The sequence below is a fragment of the Podarcis raffonei genome, chromosome 3 (assembly GCF_027172205.1).
Source record: "Podarcis raffonei isolate rPodRaf1 chromosome 3, rPodRaf1.pri, whole genome shotgun sequence".
Classification (NCBI taxonomy): Eukaryota; Metazoa; Chordata; class Lepidosauria; order Squamata; family Lacertidae; genus Podarcis; species Podarcis raffonei.
Window position 1 is genome coordinate 954,485 of NC_070604.1, and position 22,022 is coordinate 976,506.

The window sequence follows — 22,022 nt, forward strand, 5'->3', positions numbered from 1 at the left end:
AATTCCTGAGAAAACTTCAGGATGGATGTTAAAAGGAGGAAGAAAAAAGGCTGCTGGTCTGATCAGGCCATCTTAGCCTGCTGTCCAAACACTGTTCCAGAGGTTTCGATGGAGGGAAAGTCTTCCTCTGCCCTGTTCAAAACAGCTCTGTCATATAAAGTACTATATAAATTTCAAAACAGCTCTGTCCTATAAGGTACAGAAATCCTTAGTTGAAAAGTACAGTAAAAATACCACTGATGGGAAGCTCCAAAATGGGGCATTCTGGGAGACACTGAGCCAGCTTGGGATCCATTTGTTTCTGAGTCAGACTCATTACTGTCACTTGGGTGTTGGGCCGATTGCCAGCATAGCAGGGGTCTGGAGGTCCTGGGCTGTCCAGACCCACCCACCCTCTGCCTCACTGATGGGGTCCAAAGGAAAGCAGAGCACTGTTTGGCATCAGCCTGGCTGCAGGAGTTGTGGAAGGAGGCATACAAGAAGCCATCTTGGGAGTCTTCTCCACATTTCGTAGGGTTTACTGCTTAGCTTATTCTCCCAAAGATATCCTGCAAGGCAGCAGATGGTTTGGATCAGAGAGTTGTCCTGCTAGATGAGTACATGGGCTCCCTTCCCAGACTGATGAGCCCCATCTGCCCCTCACTTGCCTCTACAGCACGTGCAGAAACCACCTTGATTGTTGGACCCACTATTATTCCTGTCTGCTTAATCCGCTGGAGCCCATCTTCACATGCAAGGGAAGTCCCTAATCCACAAAGGATTTTGAGACCAATTGGCTACCCCCACCTGGATTAGCTGGCAAATTGAAGGAATTTCCTGAGTTGTGGCCACTGTCCCATGCTGACAGTTACGAGCTGCGAGTAAGCTGAGTGCAGGGTGGGGCCCAGAGGTGGACAAACTGCCCTCAAATGAACACGATATGTCCCCCACCAGAGGTACTACTCCCCTAACCCCACACATACCCAGGGTTTGGCATATTAGTATCCTTTAGGGTGACCTGAGAGTTCTTTGTTTGTTTGTTTTTTAAGATATTTATTGAGATTTTCCACCTTAATACATTAAAAAATCAAAAAAGAAAAAACAAAAAAGTTAAAAAACACATAAAGTTTACAATCCGTATTTTCAATAACATATTTCCCTGACTTCCCCACACCTCCCCTTCTTATATTCCAATTCAAATTGTTAGTTCAACAAGTTCTTATCCCCAATTTTTGACCTTTTTATATTTATATTTATATTCATTTCAGAAAAACCAATTTTAACTTATAAACATCAATATTTGTGCATCAGTGCTCATTCTTAAAACTTTTTTCTAAAGTCGACCCAAATTCCTTTCCACGAATTCCCCAATTTTCATACTAATAACAAAACAAAATAAAAAAAACAGATTATAATTGTACACCCTTTGGATTCCCAAACCCCACCCCACCCCTTTCCCGGTTTCGATTCCCAACAAATGTCCACCAGTCTTAGTCTACTATCAGCCTGGAGACCTCACGTCCAAGGCTCTTAATTCTCTCTCAATTCCTCTCTGCCGGTTTTTTTGGTAGTCCTTAGTATTAAACACCAGATCTCGGAGAAGCTCTGTCCCAATAGGGTCCATGTTTCTTCCAGCCAGACCTCCATACTTAAAAGTGGAGCCCGAATCTTGTTTCTTACTCCTTTTAAGTCCAAATGTCCCGAAAGCTCCAACTTCCACCTTAATCAAATTTGTAATCCATAGGTCTTCAGATCTCCACATAAGGAGATCTCTCCATCCTTCAATCTCCAATTCAGACCAGATTTTCATCATCCAGTACTTATTTTCCTTTGTAACCATCATGTCAGGCCTCTGGCTCTCCTTTGTCATCTGCAACATTACATCTCCTCCTTCCTTTTCCTCAGAAACAACATATATCTCTTTCTCCACACTCTCAAATCTCTCAAGTTTCTCTTCTTGTCCAGCTGCATGAACTTCCTGAGTCAAATCCTTATCAAATTCAATGAATTTGTTTACTGTTAAGTCCAGAGTTGCAACATTGGTAGCCAAAACATCAATTTGGCCTTGTAACTGTCCCAAGAGAAGAAAAACTCTGTCCAATTTAGCTTGAATTTTTCCTCCTTCAGCCATTCTTGTAATGTCCCAAAACTCCCTCTAGAGGGATTTTGGTTACTTAATCTTCCTTCCAGTTCAAATCCAAAAATCAAGTTAGTTTGTATCAGTTCTTGTTTTCAACAAAATATAACCAAATTGTAACAAATATATCCAGCAGGGACAGCAGAAACAAAGTTCTCTTTTTCCTTCTTGACAGCTAATTTGACAGCTGTCAAACTCTTCTATATCTCCTCAACAGGCTCTCTCGCGGATCACTCCCGGGTCCGGGGGGGGGGGTGGCACTTCAGCTCTCAAAATTAGCTCTTATCCTCCAGTAAAATTACTTATACTGCCAAATCGTGAAATTAATGTATTTTACCCAATAAAGAAGAAGAAGTTCTCTCAACCTTAGTTAACTAGTCCTTGCTTTAAATTATTTACAAGACGGGGAGACGGACTTCCTGTTTGCGCCTTCCCCGATCGTGCCTAATTCAAAAAAAAATTTTATTTGCAAATCCAATTTCCGTACTACTCACGGGTTGTTGCTTTTAAAGTCCAATTGTTCACAAGAAGAAGTCAGCGCTCTCCGACCATGGCATGCGGCTTCACTCCGCAGGAGAAGCAGTCGAATCTCAGCACCGCGCCGCTCGCCCCGTCCCCCGTTCCGAAGCCTTTAAAAAGGCTCCTTCGCGGGTCGGGGGGGCGCAAATGGTGCCCGCCGAGTAGGGTGACCCGAGAGTTCTTTGAGAACTCCAATACCAAATTGCTGCTTATCTTAACAAAAATTTTGAACTTGATCCTAAGATCAGCTTCTGTCCCCAAAGTGAAAAATTCACCATGTCTACTTAGAATTAAGTCTTTACTCCCACGTAAAGGGTTAGGATTGTAGCCCAATATAGGAATTTACAAATCTGTTTGCTTTCAGGACATGCCTATGTAGCTCCTTGATCACAAAACTGAGCTAGAGTAGCATTTGTGAATATCTGCCTCACAGATAGGCAGCTCATTTGGGTAGATTGTTGTGGGTGAAGGAAGTAGGTCATGATCTGTCCTAAACTGGATGCTATTCTGGCCAGTCAGGATCTCACTGGTTGACTTTCAACATGTTTTTTTAAAATGATGCTTTATTTCAGTTGCAGTATTTTGGTTCCCAAGCAACCAACCCAGCCTTGTAAACAAAACTATACACTTCAGCGTTGTTGCTGGGGAATCCTGTCTGCTCAGCCTTTTTCTCCCATAACACAGGACAGGATTTGCTCTTTGCCTCTACGTATGTAGTTTGGAGACACTGCCAGAAGACACTGTTTTCCTGTGGAGAAGAGAAAAATGAACAATCAAGATGTGAGCATTTTGAATGTGGGAGGAGTGAAATTCACAACATGGCGTTCTACGCTACAGCAATTCCCTGAATCTAGATTGGCAAGGATGTTGGGTGGCAATGACTTAGAATGTAGGTTGGTGAATGGCCAGTTCTTTATAGACCGTGATGGAGTTCTGTTCAGCTATATCCTGGACTTCCTAAGAACACGACAGCTTTCTCTGCCCAGTGACTTCTCAGACTACCAGAGGCTGCAGAGAGAGGCTGATTTCTATGAAATTTACTCTCTGGCTGACCTTCTGAGTCCAGAAAGTTTGTTGAAACCAAAACTAGAGATCTTGGAAATACGATTCTTGCTCCAAGAAATGCAAGCTTTTTTCCGGGTATTTGGCTCTTGTAGCATCACTATTGGTGAACTGGCTGGAAGAATTACTGTATTTTCAGAAAAGCTTGTTGGAACAACTTGGAAAAGCCATAATGACCCTTCACAGAAGTCGTTGATTCCCCTTTCTTTGGAGAGGCCTTCCCATCATGATGTCATTTTCCAGTGTGGCACTGACTACAGTGACCAGTTTATAGCAAGGTATTTTTCTTAATTTCAAAGCTAACACAATACAAATAGCATATGTACTCTCATGCAACTCTGACAAGTTTTCGTACCTTTTTCAGACGTTCTCTTTTAAACCCTGCTTCATACAAATAGGTTCTTCCTGCTCCAACTCTAATTCTACTACATTCATCATATACCTTATACCTCAGCTGTCTGCTTTAATCAATTTCTAGTTTATATTTAGGCATGTGCAATAACTAAGGCAAGGCTGCTACTGATCATTTTTATTGCACTGGTAGCAGGCAAAATACCAAGTGTAGGTGTATACTATCTGGTACATGCTGGCACTAACATTTTTTCATGGTTTTTTCCAGATATGTTTCTATAAAACCTGATCAGAGGAAATTGATTAATGGAACTAATGTGCTGGGCCTGCTGGTTGACTTATTACTCAAAGAAGGATTTCGTTTAATAAGCACTAGGACTGTCTCGGCTGAAGAAAAAATTGAATGTTATAGTTTTGAAAGAAAAAGGCAGCCAGACACCTTTTCCATTAGTATGTGCCAAACACAACAGGGCACCACTATATCACAGCCAATCCAAGTGCACAAACGGAAATGAATAATGAAGATATTTTAAGCCAAGTGTGAAATTAACAAGGCTAAGAATTATTACAATAGCAGCACACATATTTTTGCTGTCAATATACCCTATTTGATGGATTTCTAATACTGGATATTTGAATGGTAAATATGGAACTTTGTCTAAATTACTTCATTAACTTAAAATAACCAGATACCCAATTTTATCACATCCAATGAAAAAACTTTTCTATCTACTATATTTATTTGCTTTTACCACATGCTACTGGACCTATTGCAAGGTAAATCCAGAGAAGTATACTTATCCTCACAGAGAACAAGGGCATCATGGTCTGAATGGTTGATCCAAAATAAGTGCACCAAGACATTTCATTTGCAATTTCCATATTTAGCAATCATCTTGTATCACAGCATTGCAGTAATCAGGATTATACTCCACGTAGATTTTCTGGTTAGGAAAGGAACTGAAATCTGTAATCTTTGATCTCTGGATGGCCCACATGTTGTCCTAAAGTGCAGTGAAGGATGTTATCCTGTGATGAGTGCTTTTTAAATTTGTTTTTTGTGAAAGATTGTCATTGATAACAAACATACATATAACGTCTCTGTTTTCAGTTCATAGAGTCCTATCCACAGGTCAATTACATTTGGTGTGAGATGTTGCTGTCATAGACACTGTCAGATTGGGGGGAGAAAGATGTGGGGTTGCCAGTGGCAAAATGTGACTGGAACAATGGGAGGATCAAACACTGTTGGGGAGGCCAGGGCATGGTTGTTTGCAGTGAGTTTTGTTCATGTCTTGGGTGGCTAGGGGTTGTTGCGTCAAGTTAGCCATATTGATTTGTATGCTGTTGGGGCAGGAGGGGGGGAGGCGATGTTGTTGTCTCCTTGGGCTGTATATGTAATAAAAGGGAGCCACTCCAGGGTGGAAGGCATCCTCTCTTGTTTGTCCTCGTGCTAATTCCAATTTGTTGGTTAGCTTTTCTAGTAAGGCTGTTTCCCATACGGTTTGGTACCCTGAGGGTCCCTCCAGTGTCAATTTGCTGTTCTGTCAGCTTCTGCATGTGGAATGCAGAGGTGCCATCTTCTTTGCCTCAGGCAGAAACATGTCTTGGGCCAGCCATGCACGGAACATAATGAATGGGAGAAGAAAGCCTTGACTTCAGAATGGAGGAGAGAAGAGAACACACCCAGCTTTCCGATGAGGGCAATAAACATTCCAGTGTAACTGCTGGTTTTTATCAAGAGTTTTCCTGAGTAACTCTATCTGACAGCCAATTAATGGGTGTTTGCTGCTAAAGCACAGACTATAAAATGCCCTTTGCCCCCAAAGCAGCATGTTGTGAAATGTAACTTCTCTGACAAAGCATCAATAACAGGCAAAGCTTCAGCTGCTGAAAATTTTCTTCCCATTACTGCTTAAAGGAAAAGGAACTCTTTGCTGATCTGTACCAGGTAACAAGAGATTTGATATATGACATAAAGCAAATACTTTAACATGTATTAGGCCATTTGTCTTTATATTTTGACACAATGCTCACTTACTGTAAATGCAGGATTTCTCCAGCATTTTTCTGGCTTTAAGCTAGCTACACTGATAGAGGAGTCAGAGTCCGTTAGAAGCATTGACCTATTAACTATGGATGATCACTGCAAGCGAACCACTCTGTGATTGTCACATGAATGCACAAACTATTCCTTAACACCTCTTGTTAGTTACCAGGCACAAGTTTAAGGCCATACTCTCTCTGAAGTACTTAGCTTACACAAGGATATAGACTGGGGCCCTACAGCAGTTCTTTTCCCCTAGAAAAAACAGGTGCCCATACTCACCATAAAGTCGTTACAGCAAGTGCCACACTTTTTAACAACAACAAACGATGTGCCGGTACTGCGTACCCTTGAGTGCCCCCTCAAAAAAGCACTGCCCTACAACGGTGACGATCGTGAAACTGCCTGTAGCACAAAACTGCTGAGCTCTGGAATTGGAGTTGTTTTCTAATCTGCCCTTGAAGCTGAGATTTGGCGCAAGGTGAATGGAAGCTGCTTGCCCTGAATCTAATCAGTTTAGCCATATATTGTAAGTTCCAATAGCATTATCTGCTGAGGGTTGGGGCTAGGTGAAATAACATTTTCCCATCTAGCCCCAAGTAGTCGTACCTTGGTTCTTGAACATAATCCATTCCAGAAGTCCATTCGACTTCTGAAAATGTTCAAAAACCAAGGCACAGTTTTCAATTGGCTGCAGGAGCTTCTTGCACTCAAGCGGAAGCAGTGTCAGACGTTTGGCTTTACCCCCATTTGTTGCCTTCCCCCCCTCACAGCAAGTGCCACCATTCCTACACCAGCAGGACACAGCACATACATCCTCCACTGTCTGAGAAAAACCCTTAATCCCGATTTTAATTTATTATTTGGTAGATTTACAAAAAGAAAAACATACACTGATAAATTATAGAAAGGGGCAAGATTAGACACATTTCTGTATGAAAAAGCAAGACTCCTTGTGCTCTGTTCCCCCATTCTTCCCACTCTGGGCGGGCCTGCCCTCTGCCTGCACCAGTGCCGGGCCCGTGCCTCCTGAAAGGCTGGGCATGCGAAGCAGCCGCCTCTCGTCTTCCTCACCCGCTCTCCAGCAGCTGCCCAAGGGAGGAGGCTGGCAGCGATGGCCATGGAGAAGCAATGGGATGCTCCCTCGCAGCCGCCAGTCGCAGTCACCACTCAAAACAAGCACCGGCTCATTTTCCTCCCTGAAATCCGCAGCAGCACGGAGCGGGGTGCCGGTGGGGGATAGGGACATTCCGAGATCAGATCAGAAGCTGGCGTCGCTTTCGTAATTCTGGGACTGTCCCTGGAAAATCGGATCACTTGCAGAGTATGGAAAATGCAACCTTGCTTCAGCAGCACATGTAATAGCTCCAACAGACAGGAGAGGCATGTTAAGCTGGAAAGTGCCACACTAATCAGCAAATGCTCCCCTAGGTCACTTTATCTGCGCTCTCGCTCTCTCAGGTGAATTGGTGCAGCATGGAATGTGTGCAGCTAGACCGCACATGTCCTCTGGGCGTCTCCACTCTTATGGAAATTCTGGGTTCCCCAGATAATTTATAACTAGTTATCAAGTGGCTAGTCCCCACATCCTTGCTGCCAGGGAGGCGCTTGGGGAGGGGCTGGCTCTCTGCACATGCTCAGGCGCACCATCCCCGGCTGAGATGATAATTACATGCAAGCGGATTGAAGGACCAGTCCGCCCCGTCGTCCCCCAAGCCAATCGCTGCAACCACGAGCCTCTTCAGCGGATGAATGGCGGAGGCCAGCGATTGGCTCCTCGGGCAGCGCGCTCCCTTTTGATTGGAGCTCCTTTCTCGCCCCGAATCGCCATGGCTACGAGCGGGGCTTCGGGCGCCTTGGCCGCCTGGCGCGGATGAATACAGCAAGGCGACTTGCCGTTTTCTTCCTGGGGCTGGTGGGACTCGCGTGTGTTTCCAACCGAAGCCCCGTTCCCACCCCGGTAAGAGGCAACCACTCCTCGGGAGCAGCGGAACTCCGTAGGGAGTTCCGGGAAGGAGAAGCCGAGGGACTCTTTTCCCCCGGCGGAGGGGCGCCCCTCCGCCGGCGCGCTGCGTCCCTCCTCGCCCCTCCGCCGGCGAGCGGCGAGGACGCTTCTGACACCGGCGGGCTGCGCTGGGCGAGGCCGCGCCCGACCCCGGCGGGCATGGAGGCCCCGGAGGGCAGCGGGGCCGCCGGAGGGCAGCGGGGGCCAATGACATCCACGCCCAAAGAGCACCATCCTCCTCCGGGCCTCCCCGACCGAGTGAGTGGCGACGGCCAGAGGGACCCGGGGCCTCGCTTTCCGAAGGCCGCCCTGCGGACCAGCCCTTCTCCGCCTCGGGACGCGGTTCCCCAGAGGGCGCGGGGCCTTAGAACGGTGGAGTTGGAAAGGGACCCTGGGAGGCATCTAGGCCGATCCCCTGCCAGGCAGGAAGAGGCGGCTGTCCCGCACGGGGATCGAACCGGCAGCCTTGGCGTTAGCAGCACCGGCGCTCTAAGCCGTGCATGATGGGCGCTGTAGTCCAACCACGTCTGGGATTCTGCCGCCTTGGTAACGGGTGAAATTCTTTGAAGGCTCTTCTGGGCGGCAGCAGATAAAGATGTCAAACGGGGCAAAAAAGCTGCCGGCTGACTTTCTGGCTTACATGTAGCAGATCTCACCGTTAACTCCCAATTAATATCTGAAGAAGTGTGCATGCACACGAAAGCTTATACCAAGAACTAACTTAGTTGGTCTTTAAGGTGCTACTGGAAGGAAAAAAAATTTTTGTTTTGACTATGGCAGACCAACACGGCTACCTTTCTGTATTTGGCAATCTTGTCTTCCATCAACACGGTTTTAACAGTGAGTCCGTAAGTGACTGTGGAGGCCAGTTCTGGATCCACATGTCCTTCCACAGTGGGGACATTGGTTTCCGGACGGGAGTTGTTCACGGTGAGGATTTGCCAAGCGTGCCTTCCTCTTAGCACGTTTCTCCCTTGCGTCCTGAGTTTGAGTGTCTTCAAAGTCTATGACACCTTTGGTCAAGGCTGTTCTCCAACTGGAGTGCTCACTGGCTAGTGTTTCCCAATTGAATACCCTGGTTCATAAGTGAGGGGCGCTTTCCCTCAGTTCCCTTCTCTTAGCAATCCCACTACTGAGGTATTTTCAAATAGTACAACAGACCCAGGGGGTCCCCTCCCCCTTGTTACTGGTCTTCTTTGCCAAGAAGAGAGCAATGCTCCCTGCGCTCCTTCCGGGGCTAGAAAGGGCTTTGTTTAGCCTCCCGTTTGCTAGTAAATCGGACGTAGTGTGTCCCAAAACGAGGCATCTCTGACAAGTGGGTCATCAAGATGAAAAGTCTGGAAAGCTCTGGCCTAGAAGATCTCTCCCCTCCCGCCTGGAAGGAGACCCCACTTTCGTCTGTCTTCCCCCATCTTCTTCTCCCTCTCCTGGCTCAGACTCAGCCCTCCAGTTAGTTCTTGTCAGAAGACTTTCCCCAGACCCTCCACCCGCTCTTCCTAGCCAAGCTGCGAGGCTCCTTCCTCTGGCTAGAGAGAGTCTCCTCCGAGCGGATGTGCCGCTTGGATCAGAGCCAGTTCTCCCTCAGTCAAATCCTCTCCTCATCCCTTTCTCCCATCTCAGCCAAGCCCTATTTCTCAGCCTGAACCTTGTCTGACCCCTCAAAGCCAACCCTAACTCTCCCCAGAAGCAGCCCTGTTTATTTTCCCTCCAAAAGGGCTGGCTCCACCCCCTTCTGGCTGGCTGGCTGGGTAGCCAATCAGAGAGAGGCTTCAGCCCTCTGTTGGAATTTCTGAGCCTGGCGCTGCTGTCTGTCACACACAACAGCTGCAGCCACAGCTAGAACCATCCCTTCAGTTTTCAAAATGCAAACTAGATTTACCGTAGGATTCTTTCGCACTGCTGAGGCATTGCTCATCCATAACCAGCTGGAAGTAGAATTACAGTTATGCTTCCACACAAAATCTATAATAAAATCCATAAAACACCACTGGCAAGATAACATAAGCCCCATTTAGGTTTAAACCAATCCTGATTTAAAATAAAGGGCAATATATAAGGCACTACACATTGCACATTTCATCTGAAGTTGTGTAGTTGGCTTCCTGGGCAACTTGCTGGCTTCCAAAAACGAGTAAACATTGCTACTAAAAGCATGTCTAAGCAAGTATCTGAAGTTCCTAAAAGGTACAGCATCACCTGATGTTACATGGGGGGGTGTACTTGCCTTCTGTCGCTTGCAGATTTTAACCACATGAAGCATCTTTGGGATAAGACCTTCCTTTGTCTCTACAAGGCAAGGCAGTTGAGGAAACCACTGCCATAAAAGTTTAAACTCGGGGCTAAGAGTCCCAGAACCATAAAACTACATAGCTTGGGCAAAATATTTACATGTGTGCTTAAAACCACAGAGGGCAAACAACGAGCTACAATCTTAAACTGGGGGGGGGGGGGAAATCTCATAATTGCACAGATAATCTAAACTGACTGCATTTACACCCATCCATTCATCATTTTATTCCTTAGCCGCCTTTCAGTAGTTAAAACCATATGAAAAAACACATAATTACAAGCACAAAAATGTAATGTAATAATAAACAATAAAACATCAGACGCTGCAAAATCATAATTCTTGTTATAAATACCCTGTTAGTGATAACATGAATATGCAAAGAGTTTTCCCCTCCGCCCCCATGAAGTAGACAGCAGATTTTCTCCAAGTGGTGCATGTATCCTGCAGCTTAAGTATGTTAGTTATGTTTGGGCCACCTTAAGCACTGAGGTAGTCGTCTGTTCCCCATCCAACTCCAACCTTCATTTCCCTCTATAAATGATACTGTTCTAAACATGGATGGAGAACCCTTGGCCCTCCAGATCTTCATGGCCTTCAGTTCCCAGCAGGCCTCATCAGCATAGCCAGTAGTGAGACATGTAGTCCCAGCAACTCTTTGGAGGGCCACAGGTTCCCCATCCCTGTTCTAGAATGGGCAGTTCAGCAAGAGGTAGGGATCACACCTGATTATTTAGTTATGAGGATTCCCCCATTACTTTTAGCAGTTGACATCTGAGAAGAACCTGAACTTTATAAAGAACATTTTTTATAGGCTTCTAAACACACTGGCATTTCTACAAATGGCAGTTCTAGTTGGTTGGTCGTGGTAGGGTGGGGAAAGCCATCTATGCAGAAAGTTTTCATTGTTTATGCTTGCTTTAATGCGTTTGCTTGTTTTTTCTAGACTGATTCAGCAACATCTTTAGATAGTGACAGCTCAGGAGAAGACTGGCTTATAAAAGTTTGCTGTCCAAAAGCCCGGCATCGATATCGTAGATACGCCCAAGCAAAAAAGGTCGATATTTTAGTAACCTGACTTTAATGTATCTAAGACTTGAGAAGAGGACAGCAATGTGTATGAACCTTTGTGACACAACAGTTCTCAGTGTGCAATCTGGATAATTGGGTATTGTGTTGATTTAGTAAAGAACTACATAATTGCTCGAATTCTGCCTCTATATTTAGATTTTGCTTTTAAAAATTAGTCAAATTCATGTGTCACATATACTCAAAATGCAGTGGGGATAAACTCATTCCCTCTTGCTCTAAACTCCTCCTCGATCCAGTTGACCACTGCAACTTGGACATAACAAGTAGTAGTGCTTATGCATATGCAGTTCAAAGTATAGCATATTAAGTACTTTTAAACAACAACACTGAATATTTCAAAATAAATTTAATGTGATACATGAAAATGTAGGAGACACCATGAAATTCCCATGTCATACGAACATAAGATTGCTGGATCTGGCCAGTCAGATGTCTGTGGGAAACCTGCAAGCAGCACATGGGCATGTGAGCACTTCCCTCTCCTGAGAGCTTTTCTAAAGACTTCCTACTCGTAGAATTTAGCTCCTGAGTTAAAAGTTTTTTTCTAGATTTGGGTCTTAGCACACAATGCCCTTACTGCACCCTTACTATTCTGCCTCACTGTTTATTTTAATAAACTTATTAACTTAAGGGGCTCTACTTACCCTCTTCTTGCACATCTGCTTAATTCGCCTGGACGCTGTGTCAGCTGGGGCTTCCTGTATCTTGTGAGCATAAAGTAGTAAGGGCTGTGCCACGTCAGATGCACACACACAATATCACCAAGCATATAGTATGATTTTTAAAAAACAGATAGTTTGATTTTTTTTAAGCATCTGATTTAATAATAATAATAATAATAATAATAATAATAATAATAATAATTTTTTATTTATACCCCACCCTCCCCAGCCAAGGCCGGGCTCAGAGCGGCTTACAAGCAATAATAAAAACAAGTTGAATGATTACAACTTAAAAACAAAATTAAAATACAACATTAAAATATTGAAACATTAAAATATTAAAATGTAGCCTCATCGCAGGAGGAGAAGGAAAGGAAAAAAGAAAGAGAGGGAGGGAATCAAATTGGCTCCAAGTCAAAGGCCAGACGGAACAACTCTGTCTTACAGGCCCTGCGGAAAGAAATCAGATCCTGCAGGGCCCTGGTCTCATGAGGCAGAGCATTCCACCAGGCCGGAGCCAGAGTTGAAAAGGCCCTGGCTCTGGTTGAAGCCAATCTAACTTCCTTAGGGCCTGGGACCACTAGGGTGTTGCTATTTATGGACCTTGAGGCTCTCCGTGGGGCATACCGGGAGAGGCGGTCCCGTAGGTACGAGGGTCCTAGGCCGTGAAGGGCTTTAAAGGTCAAAAGCTGCACCTTAAATCTGACCCTGAACTCTACCGGGAGCCAGTGCAGTTTGAAAAGCACCGGGTTTGAAATACTCCCATGGCAGAGACCCCGTGAGGAGCCTCGCTGCAGCATTCTGCACCCTCTGGAGTTTCTGGGACAGCTTCAAGGGCAGCCCCGCGTAGAGCGAATTACAGTAGTCAAGCCTGGAGATGACCGTCACATGGATCACTGTGGCCAGGTCAGGGCGGGAAAGGTAAGGGACCAACTGCTTGATGCGGCGAAGGTGGAAAAATATCGCCTTGGCTGTTGCTGTAACTTGCGCCTCCATGGAAAGGGAGGCGTCAAGGATTACACCCAAACTCTTAACGGAAGGCAATGGCACTAATTGGGCCCCCGCAAGAGAAGGGAGTTGGTCCCTCATCCCCATGCCATCCCGACCCAGCCATAGGACCTCTGTCTTCGAAGGATTTAGTTTCAATCGGCCTCCATGAAACCATCCAGCCACAGCTTCCAAGCATCTGGTCAGTGTGTTCGGGGCTGAGTCGGTGTGGCCATCCATCAGCAGATAGAGCTGAGTGTCATCAGCATATTGGTGACAGCCCAGCCCAAAGCTCCGGATAATCTGGGCAAAGGGGCGCATATAGATGTTAAAAAGCATCGGGGAGAGAATTGCGCCCTGCGGCACTCCACACACCAAGGAATGGCGCGACGACATTTCCCTCCCTAGTGGAAAGACAATTTTTCTAGTCTGATTTTTTAAAAATTCCTACTCCCAACCCTCACTTTATTTTCCTCAGTGCTTGGTTGTCCTGTGAAGGTGAAAAATATTGGCATTTTTTCCAAGCCAATTAAATCATCTTTTTAATGACTGAAATAAACTAAGTTTATACTCTTGGGGCAACATGCGATGATATACAGTATGTCCATTTGTTCAATGGAAATTGGCTTGTGCAACATGATTTTCAGTTTCTCTTCTGCATCTAGCCCCCTTGCATGCTAGAGGAACGTTTGAGGGGGTTGGGAGGGTGCAAGAGGGATGAGAGGAAAGAGAAACCCCCTTGTGTGAGCATACACTTGCATTACATTGGCTCTCACCCTTTTTTAAGAAACACACTTGTTTTGAGGAAACTGGGAAATCCCTTGGAACTTAAAGCTCATCAGCTTATTGCTGTGAGACCTTTCCTGCTCACTCTTAAGTCAGAAGGATGTGACAATGAGACATACTCTCAAGTAAGCCTTAGATGGTTTTTTTACTTTAAATTTATCCAGCAATTATCATTACAGCCTACAAAGACTGGATTCTCGCATTTGGATAAAGAAGAGGATTTTATAGCGCTTACAGAATGGATGCCTATTACACCTTACCAGGTACAGAAGGTCAAATGTTTTCTTGAAGAAATGCAATAAAGCTGATGCATTCTGAATTCCAGACACAACTGATTCTTAATTTTTGGTGGATATGATGGAGGTAACAGTGCATCAGTTCATAAGAGCCTTCTTCTGTTTGCTTTTCCTTTCTTTCACAGTATTTAAGATTTGTGTTATATATGTCGCCACAATGCTTCTAAAATTTTCAAAAATGCTATCCCTTCTTAAAGACAAGCTGTGTCTGACTTGGGAGGGGGATTTCAGAGAGCACTGTTACTTAGTTTCCTACTGATCCCATGAAGCAATCCTCTGTATCTTGTTTTATGTTGTGTACCGCCCTGAGATCTATGGATGATGGGAGGTATACAAATTTAATAAACAACAATAACATTAAAGAGACAGAATGTAGAACAGGATGTGCCACAAAACTTCATCTGCCCAGGAAATAGCATATGGATATGTATTGTCTTTGTGCACCTTTGGGTGGAAAATCAGCCAACACATTTTACAGTGGTACTTCTGGATGTGAATGGGATCCGTTCCGGAGCCCCGTTCGCATCCAGAAGCGAACGCAACCCGCAGGTCGCAATTCACCGCTTCCGTGCATGCACGTGACATCATTTTGACCGTCTGCGTATGTGCAAGCAGCAAAACCTTGAAGTAACACACTCCGTTACTTTTGGGTCGCCGCAGCGCACAACCCGTAAATACTTATTCCGAAGCTACTTCAACCCGAGGTATGACCCAGTGGTACCTTGGGTTACATACACTTCAGGTTACAGATGCTTCAGGTTACAGATGCTTCAGGTTACAGACTCCGCTAACCCAGAAATAGTACCTTGGGTTAAGAACTTTGCTTCAGGATGAGAACAGAAATTATGCGGCAGTAGCGCAGCGGGAGCGGCAGGTGCCATTAGCTAAAGTGGTAAAGTGGTAACTCAGGTTAAGAACAGTTTCATGTTAAGAATGGACCTCCTGAACGAATTAAGTACGTAGCCAGAGGTACCACTGTAAACTAAACTGGCAATTGAAGATAGATCACAAGAAGGAGCTGGATACTGTTAAAAAATAATCTATCTACTAATTTGTTAAATATTCTTTATCTCCTGTTGAGTGAAGGGAAACAGATACAAGTTAAACAAATGAATTTTCAGAAATCTGTTGTGGCTAAGGCTGGTGACAGATGGATGCTAGTGTTTTTAGAGTTGATGATTTGGAAATGAATTATGGTTTGTTGGTTGTTTATACATTTAACTTTCAACTCAACAAATAGGTTTTACAGGTTTTGTGTTGATTACAAAATTTGGAACATCTGTATGAAAGTGTTATAAGTGAGGCAAATTAAACATGGGAAGCTGTAATTCTTTCCACCCACTTTCAGCTCCCTTAAGGACTATTTATTTATATGTTTAAAACATATACAGTGGTACCTCGGGTTACAGACGCTTCAGGTTACAGACTCCATTAACCCAGAAATGGTACCTCGGGTTAAGAACTTTGCTTCAGGATGAGAACAGAAATTGCGCGGCGGCAGCGGGAGGCCCCATTAGCTAAAGTGGTGCTTCAGGTTAAGAACAGTTTCAGGTTAAGAATGGACCTCCGGAACGAATTCAGTTCTTAACCCGAGGTACCATTGTATTAGCCATTCTTTGGTTGTAACTCCCAGAGAATCTAAAAAAAAAAAAAAAGCATAAAAATTGAGATGTGGTAATGCAATCATTTACAGTGGTACCTCGGGTTACAAACTTAATTTGTTCTGGAAGTCCGTTCTTAACCCGAAGCATACATATGTAGGCCTCCCGCGGCCCCAGAAGCAGATTGCATTCGTATCCTGGGGCAAACTTCGCAACCTGGGACATTTACTTCTGGGTTTGTGGAATTCGTAACCCGAAGCGTTCGTAAGCAGCACTGTTCGTAACCCGAGGTACCACTGTACAGCTATTTAAATCTTAGTGTGATAGCTACATAGAAACACTGTTAAACTAGTTTCTTATGTATCATTAAAGATGTATTGCATGTTTGTGCTGTAATTGGCCTGTTTCATAGTTTCTCAGAACTATAGCAGAAGACAAGAATTTTGGGAAGCACTGTATGTGTGCATTGTACTTCTAAGATACAGCACTTAATATTTCCATAACACTAGAATCATAGAATCATAGAATCATAGAGTTGGAAGAGACCACAAGGGCCATCGAGTCCAACCCCCTGCCAAGCAGGAAACACCATCAGAGCACTCCTGACATATGGTTGTCAAGCCTCTGCTTAAAGACCTCCAAAGGAGACTCCACCACACTCCTTGGCAGCAAATTCCACTGTCGAACAGCTCTTACTGTCAGGAAGTTCTTCCTAATGTTTAGGTGGAATCTTCTTTCTTGTAGTTTGGATCCATTGCTCCGTGTCCGCTTCTCTGGAGCAGCAGAAAACAACCTTTCTCCCTCCTCTATGTGACATCCTTTTATATATTTGAACATGGCTATCATATTAACCTCCTCTTCTCCAGGCTAAACATGCCCAGCTCCCTTAGCCGTTCCTCATAAGGCATCGTTTCCAGGCCTTTGACCATTTTGGTTGCCCTCCTCTGGACACGTTCCAGTTTGTCAGTGTCCTTCTTGAACTGTGGTGCCCAGAACTGGACACAGTACTCCAGGTGAGGTCTGACCAGAGCAGAATACAGTGGCACTATTACTTCCCTTGATCTAGATGCTATACTCCTATTGATGCAGCCCAGAATTGCATTGGCTTTTTTAGCTGCCGCGTCACACTGTTGGCTCATGTCTAGTTTGTGGTCAACCAAGACTCCTAGATCCTTTTCACATGTAGTGCTCTCAAGCCAGGTGTCACCTATCTTGTATTTGTGCCTCTCTTTTTTTTTGCCCAAGTGCAATACTTTACATTTCTCCCTGTTAAAATTCATCTTGTTTGTTTTGGCCCAGTTCTCTAATCTGTCAAGGTCGTTTTGAAGTGTGATCCTGTCCTCTGGGGTGTTAGCCACCCCTCCCAGTTTGGTGTCATCTGCAAATTTGATCAGGATGCCCTTGAGTCCATCATCCAAGTCGTTGATAAAGATGTTGAATAAGACCGGGCCCAAGACAGAACCCTGTGGCACCCCACTAGTCACTCTTCTCCAGGATGAAGAGGAACCATTGATGAGCACCCTTTGGGTTCGGTCAGTCAGCCAGTTACAAATCCACTGAGTGGTAGCATAGTCAAGACCACATTTTACCAGCTTCTTTACAAGAATATCATGGGGCACCTTGTCAGATGCCTTGCTGAAATCAAGGTAGGCTACATCCACTGCGTTCCCTTCATCTACCAGGCTTGTAATTCTGTCAAAAAACGAGATCAGGTTAGTCTGACATGACTTATTTTTCAGACATCCATGCTGACTATTGGTGATCACAGCATTCCTTTCTAGGTGCTCACAGACTGTTTGCTTAATGGTCTGCTCCAGAATCTTCCCTGGTATTGATGTCAGACTGACTGGGTGGTAATTATTTGGGTCCTCTCTTTTCCCCTTTTTGAAAATAGGGACAACATTTGCCCTCCTCCAGTCTGCCGGGACTTCGCCTGTTCTCCAGGAATTCTCAAAGATGACTGCCAGTGGTTCTGAGATCACATCTGCCAGTTCTTTTAATACTCTTGGATGCAGTTCATCTGGTCCTGGAGACTTGAATACATCTAGACTAGCCAAGTATTCTTGTACTATCTCCTTAGTTATTCTTGACTATGTCAAGTACATTCTGCTTAGTCACCTTATCTAATTTCTGCATATCCATTGCTGTTATGCCATGTTCTTTCAGGTAGAAAGAACTTCTAGGGAATAAAGAAAAACATCTCAAAGAATTGAATAAGTTGGAATTGAGGACTGATGTCACAGTCCTATGACCTAACTTTGGAACACTTATTGTCTATTGTAGAGAAGTTCTGTTGTACTAAGTACTGGTTCCCCATTCTACTCAGTAGCCTACAAGATACATATACTTTTAGAGGGAGTTATTAGAAAGTTGACGTCTGGCTTGACAAGCTGTGATCTGGAGCTGTTGAGAGGAGCCAGTATATTCTTTAAAGGCCTCTGAATATTTTTGTTTGTTAAGACTAGTGGGCTCTTTTTTCCCCCCATTTGCTAATTCAACAATCTCATACTAGGTCTATCCTGGAGTGCCAAGGCAGGAAAGTACAGACTTGGAGTGGCTCATAAGACTTCGCTGTCCAAGGGCCCAAATGGAGCAGATGAGGGCGGAACGAAAGCAAGTGAGTGACTAGGTGCTTAATGTGGGACTATATCCACTACTTTGGCAGTGTACTATCACAAAATATGTAGTGCTAGCAGTGCAAAACAGTTAAAGCAGCATTTCATTTTGATTTAATTAAGTTTCTTAAAAAAATGATAAATCTAAAACTCCCATTGTGAGGTCAACTGATCTAAACATAAGTAGCCAAATTCCTTAGCTAGACATTGATTCTTTACATTTCAAAAGAGCCAATGGGGGCTAGAGGGATGGACTAGGACCAGGGAAAGCAGGATTTGAATCCCCACTCCGCCCCAAAGATCACTGGGTGACCGTGGGCCACTCACAGTCTTTCAGTCTAGCCTACCTCACAGGGTCACTGTGAGGATGAAATGGAGAGGGGAGGGGAAAGTGTGCGCACCACTTTGAGGTCCTTTGAGAAAAGGTGGGATATAAATAATCTGGGGAAATTTTCCTTACCCTGCTCAGAAGGGTGATCTTCATATTTACAAGCAGGCATAACACAATGGCTAATGAACTTCTTTGGGAAATTTCCAGATGAAAAGTTGTATATAAGTACTTGAAATAAATAAGAAAGATAATGTACTGCGCTAAGCACTTGTGTCCTGGCTTTGAATGTTACCTCTGCCATGACTGCAATACATGGCCTTGGACAAGCTTTTCTCTCTCAGCCTCAGACCCCCATTGGCCACAGGGGGACAACAGTGATTGCAATAAATTATAACATATTCAAAGTACTGTACAAATGCTGAGCATTGTTATTGAGGTGCATGCTTTTCCTGTTAATGGACTGTCAGCTCCATCGGTGGAAAAGCTAAGGCAGTTATATATTGAAGGCAATTTATATAATTACTCATCATGTCGAAAAAGAGTTCTGTTTAGTTTCCAAATGTTTGTAGTAGCAGAGCAATGCACAATATTTTATTTATTCACAATGTTTATGTGGTTACTTTGGAGGGCATACAGTAGTCTTCTTGTTGTTTTTGTTGTTTAGTCGTTTAGTTGGGTCCGACTCTTCGTGACCCCATGGACCAGAGCACGCCAGGCACTCCTGTCTTCCACTTCCTCCCACAGTTTGGTCAAACTCATGTTCGTAGCTTCGAGAAAACTGTCCAACCATCTCGTCCTCTATCGTCCCTTTCTCCTTGTGCCATCAATCTTTCTCAACATCAGGGTCTTTTCCAGGGAGTCTTCCCTTCTCACGAGGTGGCCAAAGTATTGGAGTCTCAGCTTCAGGATCTGTCCTTCCAGTGAGCACTCAGGGCTGATTTCCTTCAGAATGGATAGGTTTGATCTTCTTGCAGTCCATGGGACTTGGTTGGCAAGATGATGTCTCTACTTTTTAAGATGCTGTCTAGGTTTGTCATTGCTTTTCTCCCAAGAAGCAGGCGTCTTTTAATTTCGTGGCTCCTGTCACTATCTGCAGTGATCATGGAGCTCAAGAAAGTAAAATCTCTCACTGCCTCCATTTCTTCCCCTTCTGTTTGCCAGGAGGTGATGGGACCAGTGGCCATGATCTTCGTTTTTTTGATGTTGAGCTTCAGACCATATTTTGCGCTCTCCTCTTTCACCCTCATTAAAAGGTTCTGTAATTCCTCCTCACTTTCTGCCAACAAGGTTGTGCCATCTGCATATCTGAGGTTGTTGATATTTCTTCCGGTAATCTTAATTCTGGCTTGGGATTCATCCAGCCCAGCCTTTCGCATGATAAATTCTGCATATAAGTTAAATAAGCAGGGAGACAATATACAGCCTTGTCGTACTCCTTTCCCAATTTTGAACCAATCAGTTGTTCCATATCCAGTTCTAACTGTAGCTTCTTGTCCCACGTAGAGATTTCTCAGGAGACAGATGAGGTGATCAGGCACTCCCATTTCTTTAAGAACTTGCCATAGTTTGCTGTGGTCGACACAGTCAAAGGCTTTTGCATAGTCAATGAAGCAGAAGTAGATGTCTTTCTGGAACTCTCTAGCTTTCTCCATAATCCAGCGCATGTTTGCAATTTGGTCTCTGGTTCCTCTACCTCTTCTAAATCCAGCTTGCACTTCTGGGAGTTCTCGGTCCACATACTGCTTGACCCTACCTTGTAGAATTTTAAGCATAACCTTGCTAGTGTGTGAAATGAGTGCAATTGTGCGGTAGTTGGAACATTCCTTGGCACTGCCCTTCTTTGGGATTGGGATGTAGACTGATCTTCTCTAATCCTCTGGCCACTGCTGAGTTTTCCAAATTTGCGGGCCTATTGAGTGTAGCACCTCAACAGCATCATCTTTTAAAATTTTAAATAGTTCAGCTGGAATATCATCTCTTCCACTGGCCTTGTTATTAGCAGTGCTTTCTAAGGCCCATTTGACTTCACTCTCCAGGATGTCTGGCTTAAGCTCAGCAACCACACTAACTGGGGTGTACGAGCCATCCATATCTTTCTGGTATAATTCCTCTGTGTATTCTTGCCACCTCTTCTTCATGTCTTCTGCTTCTGTTAGGTCCTTACCACTTTTGTCCTTTATTATGGTAATCTTTGTACGAAATGTTCCTTTCATAGCTCCAATTTTCTTGAACAGATGTCTAGTTATTCCCATTCTGTTGTTTTCCTCTATTTCTTTGCATTACTCGTTTAAGAAGGCCTTGTCTCTCCTTGCTATTTTTTGGAAATCTGCATTCAATTTCCTGTATGTTTCACTATCTCCCTCGCATTTTGCTTGCCTTCTCTCCCCCGCTATTTGTAAGGCCTGGTTGGACAGCCACTTTGCTTTCTTGCATATCCTTTTTCATTGGGATGGTTTTTGTTGCTGCCTCCTGTATAATGTTGCAAGCCTCCATCCATAGTTCTTCAGGCACTCTGTCCACCAAATCTAAATCCTTAAACCTGTTTCTCACTTCCACTGTGTATTCATAAGGGATTTGATTTAGATTGTATCTTACTGGCCCAGTGGTTTTTCCTACTTTCTTCAGTTTAAGCTTGAATTTTGCTATAAGAAGCTGATGATCTGAGCCACAGTCAGCTCCAGGTCTTGTTTTTGCTGACTGTATAGAGCTTCTCCATCTTTGGCTGCAGAGAATATAATCAATTTGATTTTGATGCTGCCCATTTGGTGATGTCCATGTGTAGAGTCGTCTCTTGTGTTGTTGGAAAAGAGTGTTTGTGATGACCAGCTTGTTCTCTTGGCAGAACTCTATTAGCCTTTGCCCTGCTTCGTTTTGAACTCCAAGGCCAAACTTGCCAGTTGTTCCTTTTATCTCTTGACTCCCTACTTTAGCGTTCCAATCCCCTATAATGAGAAGAACATCCTTCTCTGGTGTCATTTCTATAAGGTGTTGTAAGTCTTCATAGAATTGGTCGATTTCAGTTTCTTCAGCACCAGTGGTTGGTGCATAAACTTGGATTACTGTGATGTTAAAAGGTCTGCCTTGGATTCGTATTGAGATCATTCTATCATTTTTGAGATTGCATCCCAGTACAGCTTTCGCCACTCTTGTTGACTATGAGGGTCACTGTCAGGGAAGAGTTAGAAGTTTCCAGTTTCTCAGAGGGAGAAAGCATTCCCCAAGGGGGGAAGGAGAGCAGTGAATCTAATAGAAGAGAGCAAGAGGA

General features: G+C 44.3%; 2 protein-coding genes across 2 annotated transcripts in view; both read left to right on the forward strand.

Annotated features, from left to right (window-relative positions):
• The first annotated feature begins 2,806 nt into the window (after window positions 1-2,806).
• KCNRG (potassium channel regulator) lies at window positions 2,807-5,033 on the forward strand. The gene is made up of 2 exons (XM_053380263.1): window positions 2,807-3,975; window positions 4,317-5,033. The coding sequence occupies exons 1-2, from the start codon at window positions 3,401-3,403 to the stop codon at window positions 4,561-4,563; spliced, it is 822 nt and encodes a 273-aa protein (XP_053236238.1). The 5' UTR covers window positions 2,807-3,400; the 3' UTR covers window positions 4,564-5,033.
• A 2,935-nt stretch (window positions 5,034-7,968) lies between these two features.
• The window catches only part of FAM228B (family with sequence similarity 228 member B), a 41,620-nt gene continuing 27,566 nt past the window's right edge, over window positions 7,969-22,022 (forward strand). Inside the window, exons 1-4 of the mRNA XM_053382362.1 lie at window positions 7,969-8,358; window positions 11,334-11,444; window positions 14,079-14,177; window positions 18,324-18,428. Of these exons, the coding sequence (XP_053238337.1) occupies window positions 7,969-8,358; window positions 11,334-11,444; window positions 14,079-14,177; window positions 18,324-18,428 (705 nt within the window). The remainder of the gene's footprint in view (window positions 8,359-11,333; window positions 11,445-14,078; window positions 14,178-18,323; window positions 18,429-22,022) is intronic.